The sequence below is a fragment of the Falco naumanni genome, chromosome 5, assembly GCF_017639655.2.
Source record: "Falco naumanni isolate bFalNau1 chromosome 5, bFalNau1.pat, whole genome shotgun sequence".
Taxonomy (NCBI): domain Eukaryota; kingdom Metazoa; phylum Chordata; class Aves; order Falconiformes; family Falconidae; genus Falco; species Falco naumanni.
In genome coordinates, this window is record NC_054058.1 from 80774210 (window position 1) to 80792940 (window position 18731).

At 43.5% G+C, this 18731-nt stretch overlaps 1 protein-coding gene across 8 annotated transcripts in view; it reads left to right on the forward strand.

The window, feature by feature from the left end:
- The window catches only part of ST7 (suppression of tumorigenicity 7), a 151791-nt gene that overhangs the window by 38807 nt on the left and 94253 nt on the right, over nucleotides 1-18731 (forward strand). The window contains exon 1 of one of the 8 annotated variants that reach the window (XM_040596988.1): nucleotides 218-606. The exons of 6 other annotated variants lie outside the window; for them this stretch is intronic. In XM_040596988.1, the coding sequence (XP_040452922.1) occupies nucleotides 585-606 (22 nt within the window). In that variant the 5' untranslated portion in view covers nucleotides 218-584. Of the gene's footprint in view, nucleotides 1-217; nucleotides 607-18731 lie in introns of those variants that run through there. One more of the 8 variants, XM_040596989.1, reaches the window with a different exon arrangement.

An 18731-nucleotide genomic window follows, 5' to 3' on the forward strand; every position in this document is an offset into this window, starting at 1 on the left:
TATTTTCCTGCTAGCGTTACAGCCCTAGGTTGGGGCTTTGTCATCACAGAGGGAAATATAGGTCTGGTTCTTTGTCCTCTGCTTTTTGTGACAAAGGATTTCCCATTTGAATTGCTCTGCTCCGTTCAAGCCCCCTCTGAGCCTCTGGGTTAGCAGCCGTCAGTCTTTGCAGTGTCCTGACGTCATCCAGTGTATGCATAAGCTCTGCTATTGTTTTACTGAGAGCAGGGGCTGTGGATTGCAGTATCTGGTGGCTGCTACCTATTTCTGCCTGCCGGTATCACGGAAAGGACACTGGCCTGCCCGTATCTCTTGGATTTAAAACAGAAGCTCCTGCTTTTTGCTTCCTGAAGAAGGACCTTTGCTGCAGTTGCAAGGAAAAGCTGTCTGCGGTGCGGAGCAGAGGAGGAGAGAGGAGGAGAAAGGAGAGAGGAGAATCTGGCAGCTTGGGTAGCCTGGACTGCATTGTCTGGCTTCATGACCCCTGCTGTGTAGCAGTCTCATCCCTACTCTCCTGCACTCCCTCTGTCTTCCACTCTTCTTTTCTTCTTTCCTTTTAAAAAGAGCAGCATCTGGGGCCAGCCATGTTTGGCACTGAATCTTCATGTAAGTAGATGCATCCCACTTACATCCTTTTTCTGTTGAGAATAGGACTTGTTTTATCCTCGCTGTAGCCACCACACTTGCATTCCCATTGCTGTAGGTCACTGGCTAAAAGCTGCGGTCCTTGCCTGTTTACGAAGGGGCGAAATATGCTGAAAGGGGAAACATCTACCTCCGAACTGTGGGTGCATCCTTGATGCCGGCAGCAAGGCAGTGTAGGGCTGTCAGTGCTGCTGAATTCAGGCCGCTGAAAGATGGGGAGAAAAAGGCAGATTTGCTTGAATATTTTAGCTGGTAAGATTGCATCTGTCAGTGATGTGGAGCTGCAAATGCTCTAATGACTGCGCAGCTGGGATGGTATGTTTGGGGTCTGGGAATGCTGCAGTGTTAGATGGGTGAGAGCTGGGGGAGATGGTTTAATCAGCAGGGAAAGAATATCTGTATTTGCTTCATTTTTGTTTCTGGGAAAAAGGAGGCTTGCGTGGGATCCCTCCTGTAACTAGAATCTAAAATACAATTAGGTGGATTTCTAAATATGAGGTGAAAAATGCAGAATAACAGAATCATTTATTTCTTTCGTCCTAATCTTTGTGCTGGAAAATCTTAACTGAGGCAGTCTGCTCTATAATAGCAGTGCAGACACATGTCGTTGAAAGCAAGCCAGTTCTGCTTCAACAGGAACAACAATTACCTACCTGGCAAATCTGGCCGCGAAGGAAGGCTGGGGGTTTATGTATAAATAATGTTGCTGGTGACAGTGCAGCTGTGTGGTTACCAGTCTGATCCAGTGATTATCAGGTGACTGAAAAATAGAAAACAGTCCATTTACACTGTACTCTGTGTGCAAATAGTGCTGCATGTTGAAAATGTGCCTCATTTGAATATGAAGTGGTGGCTTTTTTAGAGGGTTTTAACATGCAGCATGGTGTAATGTCTCCATGCCAGTAGGCTGGGGCCACTTCTGCTGCTCAGCTCTCCCTGAGAAGTGATAAGAGCATCAGGATACCTCATAATCACGTCCTCCTGGCTGTCAAACCCCCATGCTCCCAAACAGTTAATCAGTCCCGTTGCCTGGCTCTGGAAGCCCCCCCCTTCTTCTGCCACAACACCTGGTCAAGGTCAGGCTTCGTAAAAACAAAACGTGCCTTTAGATTTCTTTTGTTTGGGGGGCCATTTTTCATGCATGGGTGTAAACACGTTTGCAGCTCTGGGTCAGTGGAGCATGAGCAGAGATGCCAAATGTTGTAGCTGCATCTGTTTGTAGCCTGCCAGACCTGTAAGCCCCCTGCCCTCCCCGCCTGGGTGTCTATGGGGTCTGCCTCTGCAGAATGCTTATCAAGGTGCTTTGAGATAAAGTCAGTGGCGTAACTGCCCTCTTGCAGAAAGTGTGTACTGCACACTCGGCAAGTCAAATTGTCCAGCCTTGTTGGGTTTTGTGGTCCTCTTGTTTTAGGAGGTGCATTAGTAAATGGCTTGCTTGTCACATCGGGCTTTGGGCAAAAGTCACGGGGTTTGACCGCCAGCAGCTGTGGCTGCTTTTGTTTCCATGGTTCCCACAATTTAGGAGCTTCTGTAACAGCCACTACCTGTTTCCCAGAAGGGTCTACCAGTATTATTTGCCTTTAAAAAGGGGGTTAAATGCCACACGGCCAGTTGCCATTGATGTGAGCAGAGGCTCTGGCCGGTGCCTGCCTGCACTCCCCAAGATGAAGGCAGCGTGGTGGCCTCACCACCTTTGTTCAGATGTCCTCCCTGCACCTTTGCCCAGGCCTGGACCTCCTCCCCCAGGGGCCACTGGGAACACCTGGGTTCCTCTCCAGATGGGGCTGGCTGTCCCGTTGCCTGCTGCGGCCGGGTGCTGGCAGGCGGGCAGGGCGCGGGGTTGCTGGTGATGCCCCTCACGCCTGCCTGCACAGGGCAGCCCTTGCGTAACCAGCCCTGCCTGACCCGCTGCTGGGGGAATGGCGGGGTTGCTTGCAAAGAAAGCAAGCTGTAACAAAATCAATTTAACCAAAATGCAGTCGCAGCTAGGGGTTTTTTGTCCTTCCCTCTCCTCCTGTCTTCTGCGTATTTCCAAGCTGTTGGGTGACAACAGTGCGACCAATTATTAATATTTCTGTTTATCTAAAACACAAAATAATTCAAGTGAAAAATGAATGAGATACAGTATCATCTGATCCTTGAAAGTGCAACATAAGCCACTTCTGCTGCTGTCCAAAAGGCATGAAATGAGGCGATTATATTTTTTTTAATCCTGCTGTTTACAGTTAGTACGTAGGCTTTTATTTCTCTTTTCTCTGATTAAAAAAACAAGAAAAATGCTCAGAAGCAAATCCTGGTTTAGAACCTTTATTTTATCACTCAGTGTCAAGATATTTTAAATGTCAAATCAACTGTCAGTCAGCAGTCCTGTTTGGTTTTTTTTTTTGCTTTTAACAGCAGTCAGAAGGGCGATAAAAGATAGGCTGAGGGCCATTGTAGAAGCACAGGCATCTGCTTATCGCCTTCTGGATGCAGGGAAAGACAAACAGCAGGCAAGGACAGCTTGTAAAGGGGGGTAAGGCAGCAGGCCATGCACAAACAGCTGCGAACACTATGGCGCGTGATGAGCGAGGAAAGAGTACGCAGAGCAAAAACCCATGAAGTGTCCGTGGGAAGGGTTGTGCTGTGGCAGGGTAGTTGCCGTACAGTCATGCCCAGTATTTTCCATCAGTCACGTGTCTTCTTTATAATCGCCATGGGAAATGTATGCACCAGAGACCCTTCATCTTTGGTGCTTTTGTGTCGATCCACTTGCAGCTGCGTCGCCAGGCTGGTGGCAGGGGGCTGTATGCATGGGAGGGGGGTGACTCTGTCCCGCGCCACTTCTCCTGCTGACCTGACAGATTTGTCTGCTCGCCATAATTGTTTCGTATTCTGTGGGGGGTAAATAAAACTCGGTTTGATAAAGCATTGAGTTGAGAATGACTTTTTTTGAAGGTGGTGTTGCGTGGGGAAGCAGTGGCGCTCTGAACAAGCGACAGGCTGGTCCCCGTGAGAAGGATACCAGTTCAGAGAGAAGCAATAACCCCAACCCTAGGGGCTGCAACCACCAAACATCCCTTCTCTAACTCATAGTACTGGCAGTTGCAGGCCTACAGGAGAGACGACACAGGCACAAATGAAAGCGAAATGTGAGAGCAGCCACAGTCAGTGGGGCTCACCAGTGCCAAGGGAGGTCATGGTGACGTGGCTTCACCAAATCTGTCTGTCTAATGGGGAGAAATGGTACAGGGTGCCGTTCAGAGCCTGTAAAGCGAGCGAAGAGGTGCTCAGAGAGCCATTTCATGCATGTCTGAGAGTGTGCACCACATGTGCTTCACATACCCCTGCCAGAGTAAGTCAGTAGGAAGCTGCAAGCACACACACGCGTGTATACCGCTCACCCCAGCACTGTTGAAAGGACCCAGATCCGTGCTGTGAAAGTCTGACATGATGTTTTCAGTACTGCTGTGCTTGTTCATGCTAGGGTATTTTAACCTAGCAGCAATGCTAAACTGCGAGAGATACATGGGAGGTTGTCTGGGAGGTGCTCTTCCAGCCTGTGCTGTTCAGGGAGATGCTTATGGTGGCCCCAGTCAGCAGCTGCACTCTGGAAAGAGCAGAAACTTTGGACTGAAGGAGAGCTGACCAAAGGGCAGGAGAAGCGCAAAATCAGGGGGAAGTGCAGGTTTCGTCCACCGCGAAGCTAATGCTGAAAGGCTGCTCTCCACAGGGAGCTGGGGAATGCTGTGGAGAAGGAGAAAACTTGTCCACCTAAGTGTGCCAGGGAGAGCTGCTGTGCTTGTCCCAGGCTCACTGTACTGTCTTCTGCTTTGTCTGTTCAGAAAGTGCTTTTGTTCCTGGGGATTTATTTCCTGAAACCCTCTTCCAGCCAGAATGTGATAAATAGGAAAGACTGCACAAAGTACTTGATTGGAAAAGAAGTTTTATAAACCCCTGTAAAACAGCAGCAGCCAACAGTGGAGAAGTGAGACATCCTAGCATCAGTTATTAAGAGCAAGGACAATCCGATGGGCACAAGTGCTGCTGTCGGGGGCTGGTGTGCCTACCTTCTCCTTTCTGCAGCATCAGTACCCACCCCAGCCTGCAGGAGAGTTGGCTCCCCAGGCTGGGTCACAGGGTGGTTAAATGAGCAGTGGCACAAGGAGAGGTGGGGCATGACTGTTGAAACTCTAGTGGGATGGCAGCATTGGTGAGAGCGGGCTCCACTGAACTGGCAGGTGACGACATGGCTTCTTTCTTGAGCAGAAATAGCCCACTGCCATCCTGAATTTCCAGGGCTGGTAGTAACAGCAAGTACAGGTACCTGGCATCAAGTGACAGCCACAATTTCACAATGATGTTTTGCTGGTTTCTCAGGCAACTCTACGTCAAAGAGAGGTTACAGGAACATACCAGAAGCTGTAACTTTACACCCATCTATTTGGCTATTGAGGTTCTCACTGTTCCCCATAGAGTCAGGGCTGTTGAACAAATTGCAGAACCAGGTCAAGAGAGGCAAAAGAGGCAAAGCCTCCAAGAGAGGCTTGGCTACAGCAGCATCAAATGCCAGAGTAGACATAGATTATGAAAGGGATAGACTTGATGAATTCATCAGTGAAACGTCAAGATATTTGTGGGGAAAATGTCATCTCACCTCCTACTTTACAGTAGATTTTGAGGATTTACTGTGTGCCATTATTGTTATTTTTTAAACAAATGTATTTTTAAGAAAACAGAAACATGAGATAAGAGAGGGTTCTGGAGGTTCTGAGCTTCTGCAGGGGCATGAAGCTCAGTCCTCCTTCTCAGGGAGCACTAACGGCAGTTGAATTTGTTTACAGGCAGGCAGCTGTTGGGAAAGTCTAAGTGCACCTTGCCGTTTCTTCTTCCACAAAGAAAAAATGAAAGGAGACATCTCGCAGGCTAGATTTGGCTCATGCTTTTGACAGTGTTGGACAATTTGGTTCTTGCAGCTTGCTTCACCTTTCCCATCTCGTTGGTTTAACAGTTGGAAGGATCTGATGCAAAGTTACCGAATGCAGTGCTAGTCTCCAGTGTAGCTGTGTCCACACACGAGCTTTTCGACCGTGAAAGAAATCACAGTGTTCATGGAGTGAATGAGCTAACCTTGTTTTTCAGATTGTTGAATTGGTTGGTCCTTGCCGTAGCTAAAAGCGTGAGCTATAATTAGTGGAAGGGGTCTGTGATTGGTCAAAGGTGACAAAAGATCTTTCAGATGGAAGACAAAAATCATAGAATAAGTTAGGTTGATGAGACCAGCACCTCCCTCAAAGCAGGACTGATCTCCAAGTTAGGGCTGGTGAAAGATACCATCTCAAAGCATCTGCCTATTTATGAAATGGTATGAGATCAAAACAAGCTTCATCTTTGACCAGTTTGATTTACAGGACCAGAGATTGGGATAAATCTTTATGCCCGAGGACGACTGAAAGAACGTCCCTTTGGGCCGTTTGACCCAGATAGGGAGTGCAGTACATGCAGTGAGGACTGCGTCGTATTGTTTGAACTGGGGTAGAAGCAGTAGAGTTTCATATAATTTGGGGGTAATTAATGTGTATGCCTGGTAAAAAAAAAAAACTTATTTATGGAACAATCTAAGTCCTCTCCTTTCATCTTAGCTAGAACACCCTGCTTGATCCCTGAAGCTCCAGGAAAAGGTCTGTAAAATGCTACGAGAAGAGCATGTGGGATTCAGGGAGTTACCAGGTTTCAAGATAAATGGATATCTTTCCTTTTTGGTGAAAATACTGATGTAACATCACTGTTTAGACCCTTTCATATGAAGGTCAGTGTCTATAATGAAGAGATTACAGAATCTTAGAAATGCTATTATGTTTCCAATTTTAAAGAATAGGATGCTGAGGCTCTGTGTTAGGAAAGTAAGCTGTACAGCTACAGAGAAAACCACTTGCTGCCCACAATCCAGTGTAGCTCAGTGGAAGACTGGCTAGCTTTGCTGTGTTTGAGCAAGGTGAAGCTTATGCTGAAAGATCAACTTGAGATGCTCAGAAACCGGGAGTGGGAGTGCAAGTGAACCCATATTCTGCCTAGACCAAGGAATGTGCCATTGCTTCCCAGCATTAGATGGGAAATATTTTTAGGTGTTCCTCTTTTGAGAAATCCAGTGGTTGGGAAGATCTTTCCTTGGTGCAGTGAAACGAAGGATGCTGAGGTGACTGACCCTCAAAGCATGCTAGATAGCATTTCCAGCCTAAAGCAGGAGCCTGTGGTGAAAGCGGTACAAAGTTGGTGAGCTTTTCAGAGAAAGTATATTGCTTTCGTGGGGACTTTCCACATTTGTATAGCCCTTACAATAGCTTTTGTAAAAGTTTGAGCAGGGAAGGATGAGAGAATGAATGAGCTCTTGAAGAATGTGCCTTGTGCTCAAAAGCTTCTTTAGCCTAAGAAGCCGTGAGGAGGTTTCCTAAGATGCCAGTGGCAAGCTTATCCATCCCCCTTGGCCTCTCATGTTTAACGTGCCACGTATGAGCCCAGTGCTTCTGCAGTCTACAGTGATTATATGGTTTCATACCATGTCATCACTCCAGCAAATGCCGACTTATTTGACTGCTAGAAACAGCTTGGAAAGCTGTTGCAGATTTGGGTTCCCTGCTGTACCTGTCCGAGTGTAGAAATACCCATTAAAATGTGCATCGAGGAGTTTTAAGAGGATATGGTCTTTATATTGATAAGATGTTGTTGTACAAGTGCAGCAAAAGGAAAATACTCAATTACATATTTTAAAAGTTCCTGGATGGGAGTAGAAAAAGGAGATCGGATATTCACTTAGTGCGTTTGCTGCATTTTTTAAGAGTAGTAAGCGATTGTATGATAAGGACACCCTAGAAAGCAAATTCTGAGGGGAAGGGCATACATTACAGCTCCATGGAGTTCAGAAGATGGCAGCTGACTTCACTTGTAAGATCTCTGCTACAAGAAAAGGAAGAACTGCTGTAAGAAGATAGCATCCCAAGCAGAACCTGAACTGCATAAATCACTGGCTTGCTGATACTTAATGTGTCACACTGACTCTAAAGTGACTGGGCGCAAGGTAAATACTGCCGGTCACAAATACGAAAATATAAATAAAAAATGAAAAAAAAAAAAAAAAAAGAAAACAAAAGCACCATAATTAGCAATACTGAAAAATCCTAAAAAGGATTAACATTCAGGAAAAGAGATTAATGTGGAAAATACTAGCACCGCTAACCTTTTTTCCTGACAGCTGCATTGGTAAGGTATCTGGGACTGTTGCAGTGGCAGTAAATTGCCACTACATTTGCATGGAGGTAATAACCAGTCACTCAATCCATCCATCTGCTGATAAAATACTCTCAGGCTTTGATTTAGATTATCAAAGAGAATACAGTAGACCAGAAATGTCAAATTAGCTGGTAAAGAAACATACCAAGATGTGTGTGAAGATTCCGTGCTGTGCTTTGTCATCCATGAGGACATGAGCCTGAACAGTCCAACTAAAAACCCTTGGAAGTTTTATAGGCGGTGAGTAGAGGCAGAGATCTGCTAGAGGGTTAAATAAGCCAGGGAAAGTGTTCCTGTAATTCAGCAAGGTCTAGCTGCCTGGCTATTCTCTGTGTCCTCTGCTGCTTGTGTGGTCCACAGTGATAAATACAGATAAGCTGTGGTTACTATGCACAGAGAGAAGAGGGTGATAATCAGGCTGCCTGTGCAGATGGATGGAGAAAAGCTCCAAATGGTGGAGATGAACAGCCAGATAAAAAGCAGCAAGATCTGAGATGTAAGCATCACATTCAAGAGTGGAAGTTCCTCCAAGAAACCACCCAAGTGTGAGGGGCGTAAAGCATGAACATTGAACAGGAGGATATGATGTCCCAAATCAGTCACAGGACAGAAGAGATGCTCTGTGGCACTGCAAGGGGGAGCAGATTCCTTTACAGCTGCTGACCTGCTAGCGATGTCTTTCTGAGGCTTCAGCAGGAGTGTTATGGTAGCACAAGGAGATGGCAGTGAAAGGAAGGATTTCTCAAGTGTGGTAAGACATACTGCATCATCTTTAGTACCATTTACAGTTGCCGTGCTATAGTGGGACTACAGGGTGTTGCCCCAGCCCATAGGGACACAACAGCTATGATGACCAAGAGATTAAGTTGCCTACCCAGGATAAAGCACTGGTAGTCTGTCGCAACAGAGAGAGGTCCCACGAAGAACAGGTAATCAAAGGCCTTTACACAGGACCTTTTCTAGAGTTATCTTCGTAGATACAAATATTTTCACAGCTGGGGTTCTCACAATGCTAGGATACATCTCCATGCCATGGAAGGGGGCACTGCTGTGGGCACTGCGTGTCACAGCCTGCAGCATCCATCTGGATGCAGAGAGACATTAGCTTGCTCGCTCTGGGGCATTGCGTGTATGCTAATGACTTAGAGTCCCTACCGATCTTGGCTGCGTGTCAGAGAGGGATGAAGCTGTAGATTTAAAATCAGTGCCCTGTACTGCAGGAGTTCAGTGAACTACGTGCCTGGCATTTAGTTAGGCTATGACTTGTTTGTGTGTCTATAGTGACATTCAGTTATTTTTTCCATAAAATATAGATAAATACACAGAATTGTGAAAAAAGACAAGAAGAAAAGGCTCATGTATGGACTTCCCAAATTTAATAGTATCCCCTTAAACACAAGGGGCTTCCCTGGGGGAACAAAGCGATGTGACTCTGATCTGGAACATCAGTGCAGCCACCGTCACTGTAGAGCGAGTCTGGCAGTAAACACATGGCGTCTGCATTTTCAGTTATTCTCCGCTAGTTCACTGATTTGTATGTACTCCAAATCTGTTTTGGTTTGCACCAAGAAGAAAGAGGTGTCTTTATGTCATTGAACAGTCTAACTATGGATGAAGGACTTAAAAAAAGCTCCCAGTTTGTATTTAGGTATGTAGTATGTGAGTAAATTTATTTATTTTTTTTTTTACTTTGACAGCTGTTGTGAGTTAAAAGCAGAACTGCCTTGTTTTCGCTGGGATTGTAAAACAGACTCAGTTGTTTCCTAGCGAAGGAAAAGCCTGGAGCTCTCTCCCCGTATAGCCTATAATTGGTGATGTGAAGATGTGGTCTTACTGCTTCTTGCCAGGGAGTTCAGCTCCATGGCAGGCAGTAACTCCTGTTGTTCCTGTGTGTGGGGAGCCCAAAAGCTTACATATATCTGGAAATTGGACTAGCCATTCATCTCCAGAAGCGTTGTATAGTGACAGATGAGGGTGGAGGTCTATTGTGGGCACCACGGGCAAGCCCGCATCGCAGCTGACTCATGTGCTGCCTTATGGACAGGTAAGGGAGGATTATGCTGCCAAATTGGCTTGCAGAAACTGGAATGTCAACTCTGAAAATCAGTTGCTCTAGGTTACTGATTGCTTTGTTGTTGGTTTGGGTTGCTTTAATTGGCTACAACGTGGCTGTTAGTCCCGTCTTTATTTCAGAAGTTCAATCTAGAAATACCTTTCAAAGGGAAAGATGCGCAACTATTAAATCCTAAACTTGAATCATATTTGTAGGGCTGTGCTTCTTTCTAGCATCCGAACTCACAGAATTGGTCTGATTAAATAATTTTGAAGAAAAAAAATGAGGACTGACAGGCAAATAACAGCAAAAGTTATCAGTGGGTATAGTCAGAATAAAATCTAATCAAAATAATCTTGTGAACAGCAATCTGAGACATTAAACTACAGAATGATTGGTGAACAAGATAGTTGTGATGGGCCAATAAATTATTTGGTAAATTTTTATAAATCACCTTGTTTTCTAACATTTCATTTGTTTCCATTCTTTGCAAGAAGAATGGTGTGCTAGTTATGAGCAAAAGTAGAGGTAACTTCCTTTTTTCTTTATAAAGTTGTTTTTTTTCAGGACCTTACACATGAGCCCAAGGCAAAACACAGCCTTCACGGACTAAAGTTTTATCTGGTCGCTTCTGTGCAAGTGACTTCACACCAGCTACAGCAAGATGCTGATGTCCAAAAATAAGTCAACAACGGTGCTTTTCCTACAGTACAAGTCACTGCAGTTGAGTTTGAGTGTTGGCAGTTGGCACTGGTCACCTTTTCTTTGGGAACAGCATGCTGAGGTGGCTTGAGCCGTGCTAAATAGGTGTTGAAAACCTTTGTGCTGTGTTCTTAAGAGCTTAGGCTGATTGATGAGATCGGTCTTTTCTGTGATTACCGTTTTCAGAACTAGTACATGATCTCTTACAAGGTTTGTATGTGTCCTTACATAGGTTTAAATAAAAGTGTGGATTTTTTTTTTTTAACAAGGTTAATTAAGATGGTACAACCTTCAGAGGTTCTCGATGGACTTGATGGAGTTAACAAGCTGTAGGGTTTAAGGTTAATTGAAATAAACCCTCTTAGCTGAAATAAGAATATCCATGAACTGTACTGCATCAAAATGTGGGTTCAGGCAGATCAAGGTACTTCAAGGTTATATTAATGTAAAAACATCACCATGGTTTATTGTTTGGTTTTTTAAAATGTCTTTCATTACACTTCTTTTAGTTTTCAGAAACTTGAAATAATCACGTTGTTTGCTGTGCTCTCAGGTTTCTTAACAAGCATGAATGCCCTTTGATAAAGGGTTTAAAGTTCATTCAGCACATTTGCTGAAGGTGAACTACCGTTTCTAAGCGTAACAGATGAATAACTTTGTTTTCTTTCATGTTGCGGCTGTGCAGTGAGCCCTTTGGTGATGTTTCTACAAAGCTAATGATACATATTTGGAGGGTGCCAAGAAAATGGATACTAGGTAGTGTTAATTGCCCAATCATTCTTCCCTGAGATGCTTGCTTGTGGGAAGGCCTAGAGACATGTCTATTGATCCATAGTGGCAGATCATCGAACAATTCTGAGCGCGCAGGGTAAAAAGGGCCTTCTTAAATTTATGGGGGTGTTATCTAATATTTCAGCACTTAAACCATCGTTCAAGGTGGCATAAAAGTTAGTCTTTCCACCAAACAGCCTACTGTTTATGTTCTGTTCTGGATCTAAATACTAAACTTAAGCTGGTTTAAAAACTTTTGAGATTCTGACAAGAACAGGAATTGAGCACAACATACATTCTGCAAGCTGTTGCAAAATCAAGTATGGGCTAGATGTCTGATCTGTGGCGACTGAAATAGGCTGAAGAAGAGGAACAGTTGGAAACCTGAAGGAGGAGGTCAGATCATCTTCATTCTTGAGCAACAAAAAAACCTGAGGAGGTGTGATGAGCTAGAAGAGAGAAGGAAGACTGCAACATGGAATATCCTGGAATAGTAAATTCTTGAGTTGTGGGGGATTTGAAAAGTGTGAGAGCTAAAATCTCATATGCCAAATAGGCACCTGGAGTATAAATGTGTAAGAGAGGGGGGAAGGTGAGAGAAGCGGTAGGAGGGGCAGATGTGAACAGGATTGATGGTGGAATGCTTAATCCTGCCCACCCTTCCGTAAAGAAGACCTGCTGCCATTCACATGAAGAAATCAAGAGACATCCTTAAGATGTAAAATGGAAGTGGTGGAAAACGCTGGAAATGCTATTGAAGCGATTCTCGTAAATGAGGCCATTCTAGACATTAAAAGCAAGACATCAGTCTTTCTTTACTCCAATATCTAGATGAGAAGGTGGGTGGTAGATAATTTGCCATACTAGATGTTATCACACAGTCCTTGACTGCTGTGGGAATGTCCATGGAGCCAGTCCTTCTGCTCCTGCTTGGGGTGGGAAAATAGGCCAGTGTCTCTAGGACTGGTGTGGTGAAGCTGCGACGACCCAGGTGATTCAGAATTGAGGGAGTTGACGCAAATCCTGCTTTATTTCCAAATCTTTTCAGAGTTTGGAGTTGGAGGCAGGCTCCTTTTTCCTTCCCTCACTTTCTGATGGCTGCTTTTGTGATTTTTCTCTCGGTCTGTCAATCCTGACTATAGGCTGTTTTACTGAAAGCACCAATTAAGTAGCCGAGCATTTGGTCTTCCTCCCAGATGGTTCCCTCTTCAATACAGGAAGCAATCTGTGCTGTAACAAAATGGGCAGGAGCCCAAGCTGTAATCTTGTCCACAGATCGGCGCAGCCTGCCGTTTGAAGCTGAATTAATAGTGGGATGCGAGTTAATGGTGTAGTTAGCAGGAAAGAGCAGACCTGGGGTAGGGTGGGAGCGGGGGAGAGGAGAAACTGCCTGATGCTGTTTTGTTTGAGCCTGGCTTGCTCCTAATCCTGCTAGCCATTCAGCCTTCATGGTAGCAATAAGCCTGAGTACCAGCTGTGCCTTCCCATGGGCTGCCGGGTTATTTTCAGCTCCTGTGAAAATAAGGCATTTCCATTTAATTTTTCCCCTTCTCTTTCTCTAAGGAACAAGCGAGTACAGGGAATGCATTTATGCCCTCTTTAGTGATGCCTCCCCTCCTTTCAGCTGCAACTACTGTGAGATCCCTTTCAATCCATTGCTTGCTTTAGATCTAGTATCGTGTAGTTCAGAGAAAGTAACTGAAAGTCTCTGCTTATTGAGATCTCCTGCAGCTTCCAGCTGCTCCATGGGCACTTGTATTCAGAACTCGGATTTCTGAGCATAAGCCTATTCACCCATTCAGCGTCACCAGTATAGCCCCAGGAAGATTTTCCTGCTGGAAAGTTTTCCCTTCACTCTGAAAAATCTTGCATTTTCAGCATACGCGGTAGGAACGTACTGGAAGACCTGCCTCGATTTTCTTCCCTGTTTTTCAGAACTCTGAAGATGACTGGAGGAAAGCACTGCTCGGGCCACTGTTTCATGTGCTGTATGATCACTTCCAACAGTCAGTGTTTCAGTTTCTCACAGGAAGCTTGGTCTTCACAGTCCGCAGATGTAAAAGCATGATGCTCTCCTTTCTGTTGCAGCCCATACAGCATGCCAGATAGGTTGCCTGTACATAAAAAGGTGCACTGAATTAATTCAGTAAACCTAAAAAAGGCCATTTCTCAGTCTGTGGTGGACAGACCAGGATTAGAGAGCTTGATCTGCTACGGAGAGGGCTTCACTGGGTCTCTGACTTTCAAAGTGTCCAAAGTGTAGGTAGCCAAAAGGTACATCTGTGTTTTCAATTAACAGGCATTGAATATTTTGAAAGTGGATATAAATCTGTTCTGAAGCTGAAAGACTTACTCTTTTTTGATAGAATCCCTTAAAAGGTAAGAAAGAGAAGTAAGAGGAAAACAAGCCTGTCTTCCAGGAGAAGAGAAGCAAACAGGCATCTAGAGAAAAGAGTTATTGTTATCTATGACATGGCCTTCAGTTATTTGGCTCAGAGCAGCGTATCATATTTTTATCTTGAACCTGTCGCTTTTTTTATTTGCTGCTAGTGACTGACTGCCGGTACTGCATGTAGTTTGGCTGATGGGGCTCCATGTGATGCGCGGTGCATCTCAGACACCAGAGTTGCTCGTTTTGTCCGCTACAAACACATCTGGCTGGTTTTTACACTCCAGGCCTTGCTATGGCCACCCTGATTTGTGGAGTTACAGTTCATGATGTTTCCTTGGAAATTTTGTGGTGGATTATTTTGTTAAGCACCTAATTCTGAGAGAAGACTTTGCATCAAGCCCTGTTAGGTAGTTAAGTTCCCTGCTCAGTGGGACTTTCTGGTCTCCGAGCAGACTGGAAAGGGTCATCTTTAAAAGGTAAGGAAGAGAATTTGCTCTTCAGCTACAGCTTCACAGCTGGAAGCACTTTCACCCCAATACATCTCTGCACAGTGCGGTGCTTCTTCCAATTCCAATCACTAATTTCATCTGCTCTGAGCAAGATTTAAAAGTCATTTAGTAGCAAGGACCTGTACTTAGTAGAAGGTACCTGATGTGTTCGCAGAGCAGCATTTGCTTAAAGCAATGTCAGAATTGTATGTTGCAGTTATTTATTACCCCGTTTTTGTGTTCTGTGGTTGTTGTGGCAGTTACTGGGTAAAAGAAAAAGACCATGTTTATGTGCTCTGATTGTATGTAATATACATTTTACATATGCATACAATGTTTATTACATATAGCTTGTATGTAATAAAGAAGCTAGATGTTACCTTTTTACATTACATCTTCCTTCAGGGAGAAGGCTTGCTGTCCCTTGTGGGCTTGGGGGGTTCTGCTGTCAGTGTGAGTTTCGGGATGCAAAGAGGAATTGAGTCAAGGCTATGCAGTATAGTAAATTTGGAACTGAAAACAGCAACTTTAAATGCAGTCATTTCCCAAGCAAAGACATTTTAATTGTATTCCAATCAAATTTTAACACCAGTCAGCCAGTGGATGTTTCCATTGCTGAATTCTACTTTGATTCTTAGTATCACTTCCGATTGAAGGAAAACAGTGATTTTGTCATTAATTTGGTTCTATCATTTGAAATAAAACAGCAAATTTAAAAAAGAATCCGTTTCAAAATTGGCTGATTGTTTTAAATCATTACTTTTTAACAGTTCTTTTCCATTCTTTAATATTTCAGCTGGGCATTAATGTGATAACAGCCTAGGCTGTAGTACTGCTTGTACACTTCCATTATAGTTTTTCATTACACCTTGAATTTTATTCTATTACCATTAGACAGAATCCTGGAAAACATCAATGTTAGAGAGCTGAGCCAGGGAAAGAGACATATCTTCTGAAAAAAAGGTAGTCAGGTGCTTCCTGAAAAGCCGCTAATGAGATAGTAAATGTCTATCAAAGCATTCAGATAAGTACGTCTTCTCCTGTGGGCTGGTAGGGCTGAGATGGACCAACTAGACTTACCCTTGAAATAATGTCACAGCCTGATGGCTCACACTGGGGTCGTTTTGCCACACTTACCTGTATGACCTGTAGGCTTGTTTTGTTACTGCATTGTCCTTCTCCAGCAGCAGGATGCTCTGGGATAGATGCCTGACTACATGGAGTCTTGAAGTGTTGCCCTTCAGCGTCTTCTGTCGTTTGCCCTAACCACATCTTTCTTCAGGCTTGAACGCTGTGTTTACAAGATGATTCTCTTGGGTGAGACTTTTCAATGTCTGCTTGTATTCAGAAGGAATACTACATTTCTAATCTTTCTGAGTGATTTAAGAAGTGCTTCAAATGTACACACTCTACATATTTGTACTCGTATATTAAGTGCTTTTTAATAGCAATACTAAACCATTTTTATTTGTGGGTGATGCAGCTGAATAGTGCAAGACACGCAGGTGGTGTTTGTGGCTCAGCTCAGTTGCCTAAATGAGGCATCTAGAGCCATTTCAGATGCCCTAGGACATTCCTATTGCACCTGGCCTCCAGCTGTCGGTCCCTGGGGGTATTCTGGCTGTGCCTTATGTCAGTGTATCAGCTCCCCTATGCATCTCAAACAGCTTTGGATGCACTTGCGTAGACAATCAAATCAAGCTCTTTTTGCCATCAAGAGTTGTCATTTATGTAATCCTAAAGAAGTCCAGTCATGTTAAGTAACGTGGGAATATGAGATTCCTGAGTAACTGCAGGGGTTTTCGGTGGTCTTTTGTTTTGTTTTGAGCAGTAGAGGGTAAAAGTCACAGTGGTGATGATAAACTTGGACTCTGGCAAGGTGCATGTGTCAACTGTTGCTGTTATTAACACTGGCTGCTCTGCAGCATGGGCTTGTGGCTTGGGGAACATGCTGTACTCAAATTATCTGGCTTAGAAATGCCCTCCACTTGCCATTTGCAAGCAGGGACAGACAGAAGACAAACATTTCTTCCCCTAAATATGGGACTTGTTATAGCTTAGTTGCTTGGCAATCCACTTGACTGTGAAATAAGCAGGCTATTAAGCAATGCTACCGGTTTCCTTCCTTCTATGGCTTTGCGGGATATTCTGTGATCTTTGTACTGTTACAGCCTTTGCAACCATCTGTTTAACTGCAGTGGGAGATAGGCACTGCTGCCACAGTCTGTCTTTGGGGGAGAGAAACTCACTGCGTTTTCAGGTGTTCCTCGTGTTGTTTTTCTCTGTATGACACTGCGTTTCTATTCCCACCACTTCCCTTTCTCCTTTTAAGCTTATTGGCAACATCTGTTGCTGCTGTCTATAATTACACTCAGTACTGGGAGAAGGGGAGACACTGAGCACAGCAACTGCCTGTGTCTTCCCCACAGGTATTCAAAGTCATGTATTAGTGTGATGAGACTTCTAGATTCCTTCATCATTTATTTCCCCCTGACACAAAACAAATTCTTCTCTCTCAACCTTGTATGGACTAAACTAACTCTGCCTCCTCCCTCGGTAGGGAAAACCAGAACCAGCCCAGCTACTGTCAGAAAAAAAAAAAGAAAAAAAAAAAAAAAAAAGCAGTTTCCATAGTGGATTATATTTATATAACATACAAATATATTTAATTTTAATATATTCAATTATGTTTCCATTTGTATTTATTTATGTGTCTGTTCTGTGACTGAAGTAGTGTCATCCACATGCAAAACCTTGACAAGTCCCTGAAAGATGCAAGTTTATTTTTGATCCCAAGTGGATAGCTCTACTTTCTGTGATCAAAATAATAATGGTAATTATTAACAATTATTAATAGATACAGCTGCTAGCAATGGTTCTGAATAGTAGTGATAAAATACACATAAAAGATTGCAGATTGTGAGCAAGGTTTGCCTCGGGACCATTGAAAGACAGCTCTTTTGAAAACCTGGTTTTATGTTTGTAGAAGATACTTCGGGTCCTGGCATACTTTATCTTGATATGCCCTTTTCCTCCTGTTCAATATAGTAAATGACCAGAGCATAATAACTTAACCAATAGATATAAGGAAAAGGAATAGACTAGAAAGGACAATTTCTATATGTTGCTAACTATGGGGTAAAGAATGACAGTCTCATTTGGTGCAAGTTCACAGTATATTCCTGTATATTTGACATTCAGAATTGAAAACTTGCTTTGATCTTACTACTTTCATATCATGTCATTTGACTTTCCCAGCCAACGAGCCCTGAAGTGTAATTACAGTCGCCGCAGGAAGTACTAAATGAAAAAGCATTCAAATATGGGAATTAGTAGAACTGTGGTTAGCTAATGACTGCAGTACACTTGGTAAGCAAGACATGCAAATTTGAGTAGGGGAACATCTTGTACCTCTCCGATAGCAGTGGGGAAAAAAAAACCCAGGTCATTATTCTTTGGTACTCAGCCTGCTGATGCTCACACACAGAAATCCAGGCCATCTGTAGGATGATGTTCCGGTCCAGCGGTGGGTGGGAGCAGGCTGCTGTGGTTGCACTTCAAGACAGAAAACTGAAGAATCTTGAAGATAAAGATTGGGGGGAGGTTCTGAACAGCAAAGCACCCTTTTAGGTATTAAACCAGCTCTGTGAAACCGGCAGTAAGATGGACACTAATTAACTCCATTAAATACAAAATCCATATAATTCATACACACACTTATATAATAAGTTTGTGTATGTTAATTTTACAGACAAAATTAGTGTAATGACTACTTGTTTCAGTGTATTGCTCTTTAATACCAGAAAAAGATTTACTGTCAGAAAAGGAGAATACAGGCATGCTCACTTTCTACAGATTTAAAATACACAGAGGGAGCCCTACATGAAACAGAATTGCAGATCTCACTTTTCAAATAAACACGACTTTAATGAAATCTATCAGATGCCAATCACACGAACATGCTTTGATGCCCTTAAAATGATAGGTCATTATTTTTCCACAGGGGAAAGGCATATACAGAACATAAATTTTAATTATGCCTGAGAAGACTGAAAGTTTTTAACATTTCAAATAAATATGGATGTGACATTTTATCTGAGTTATTTTATGACTTTGGATACAGGCCTCATTAGATTCAGCTGCTGTTTATGGCGTTCAACATACAGCAGTATATTTAGCTCCAAAAAGCTGAAGATAGGAATTTAGTATAAAGGCTGAGGGACAAACTGAGTCAGAAGCAGTTTGGAACTTATTAAGCAGAGCTGTTTTTCCTGTGAAGGGCATATCTATATTCTGCAGTGGGGAGAGAGAGCTAGCAGAGTAATACCAAAGCCATGGTGTTCTTCAGCACCATGCTCCAGCTAATTAGTCTGTCAAGGTGTTTAATAGGGTTTTGTAGCTGTCTTGAATGAAA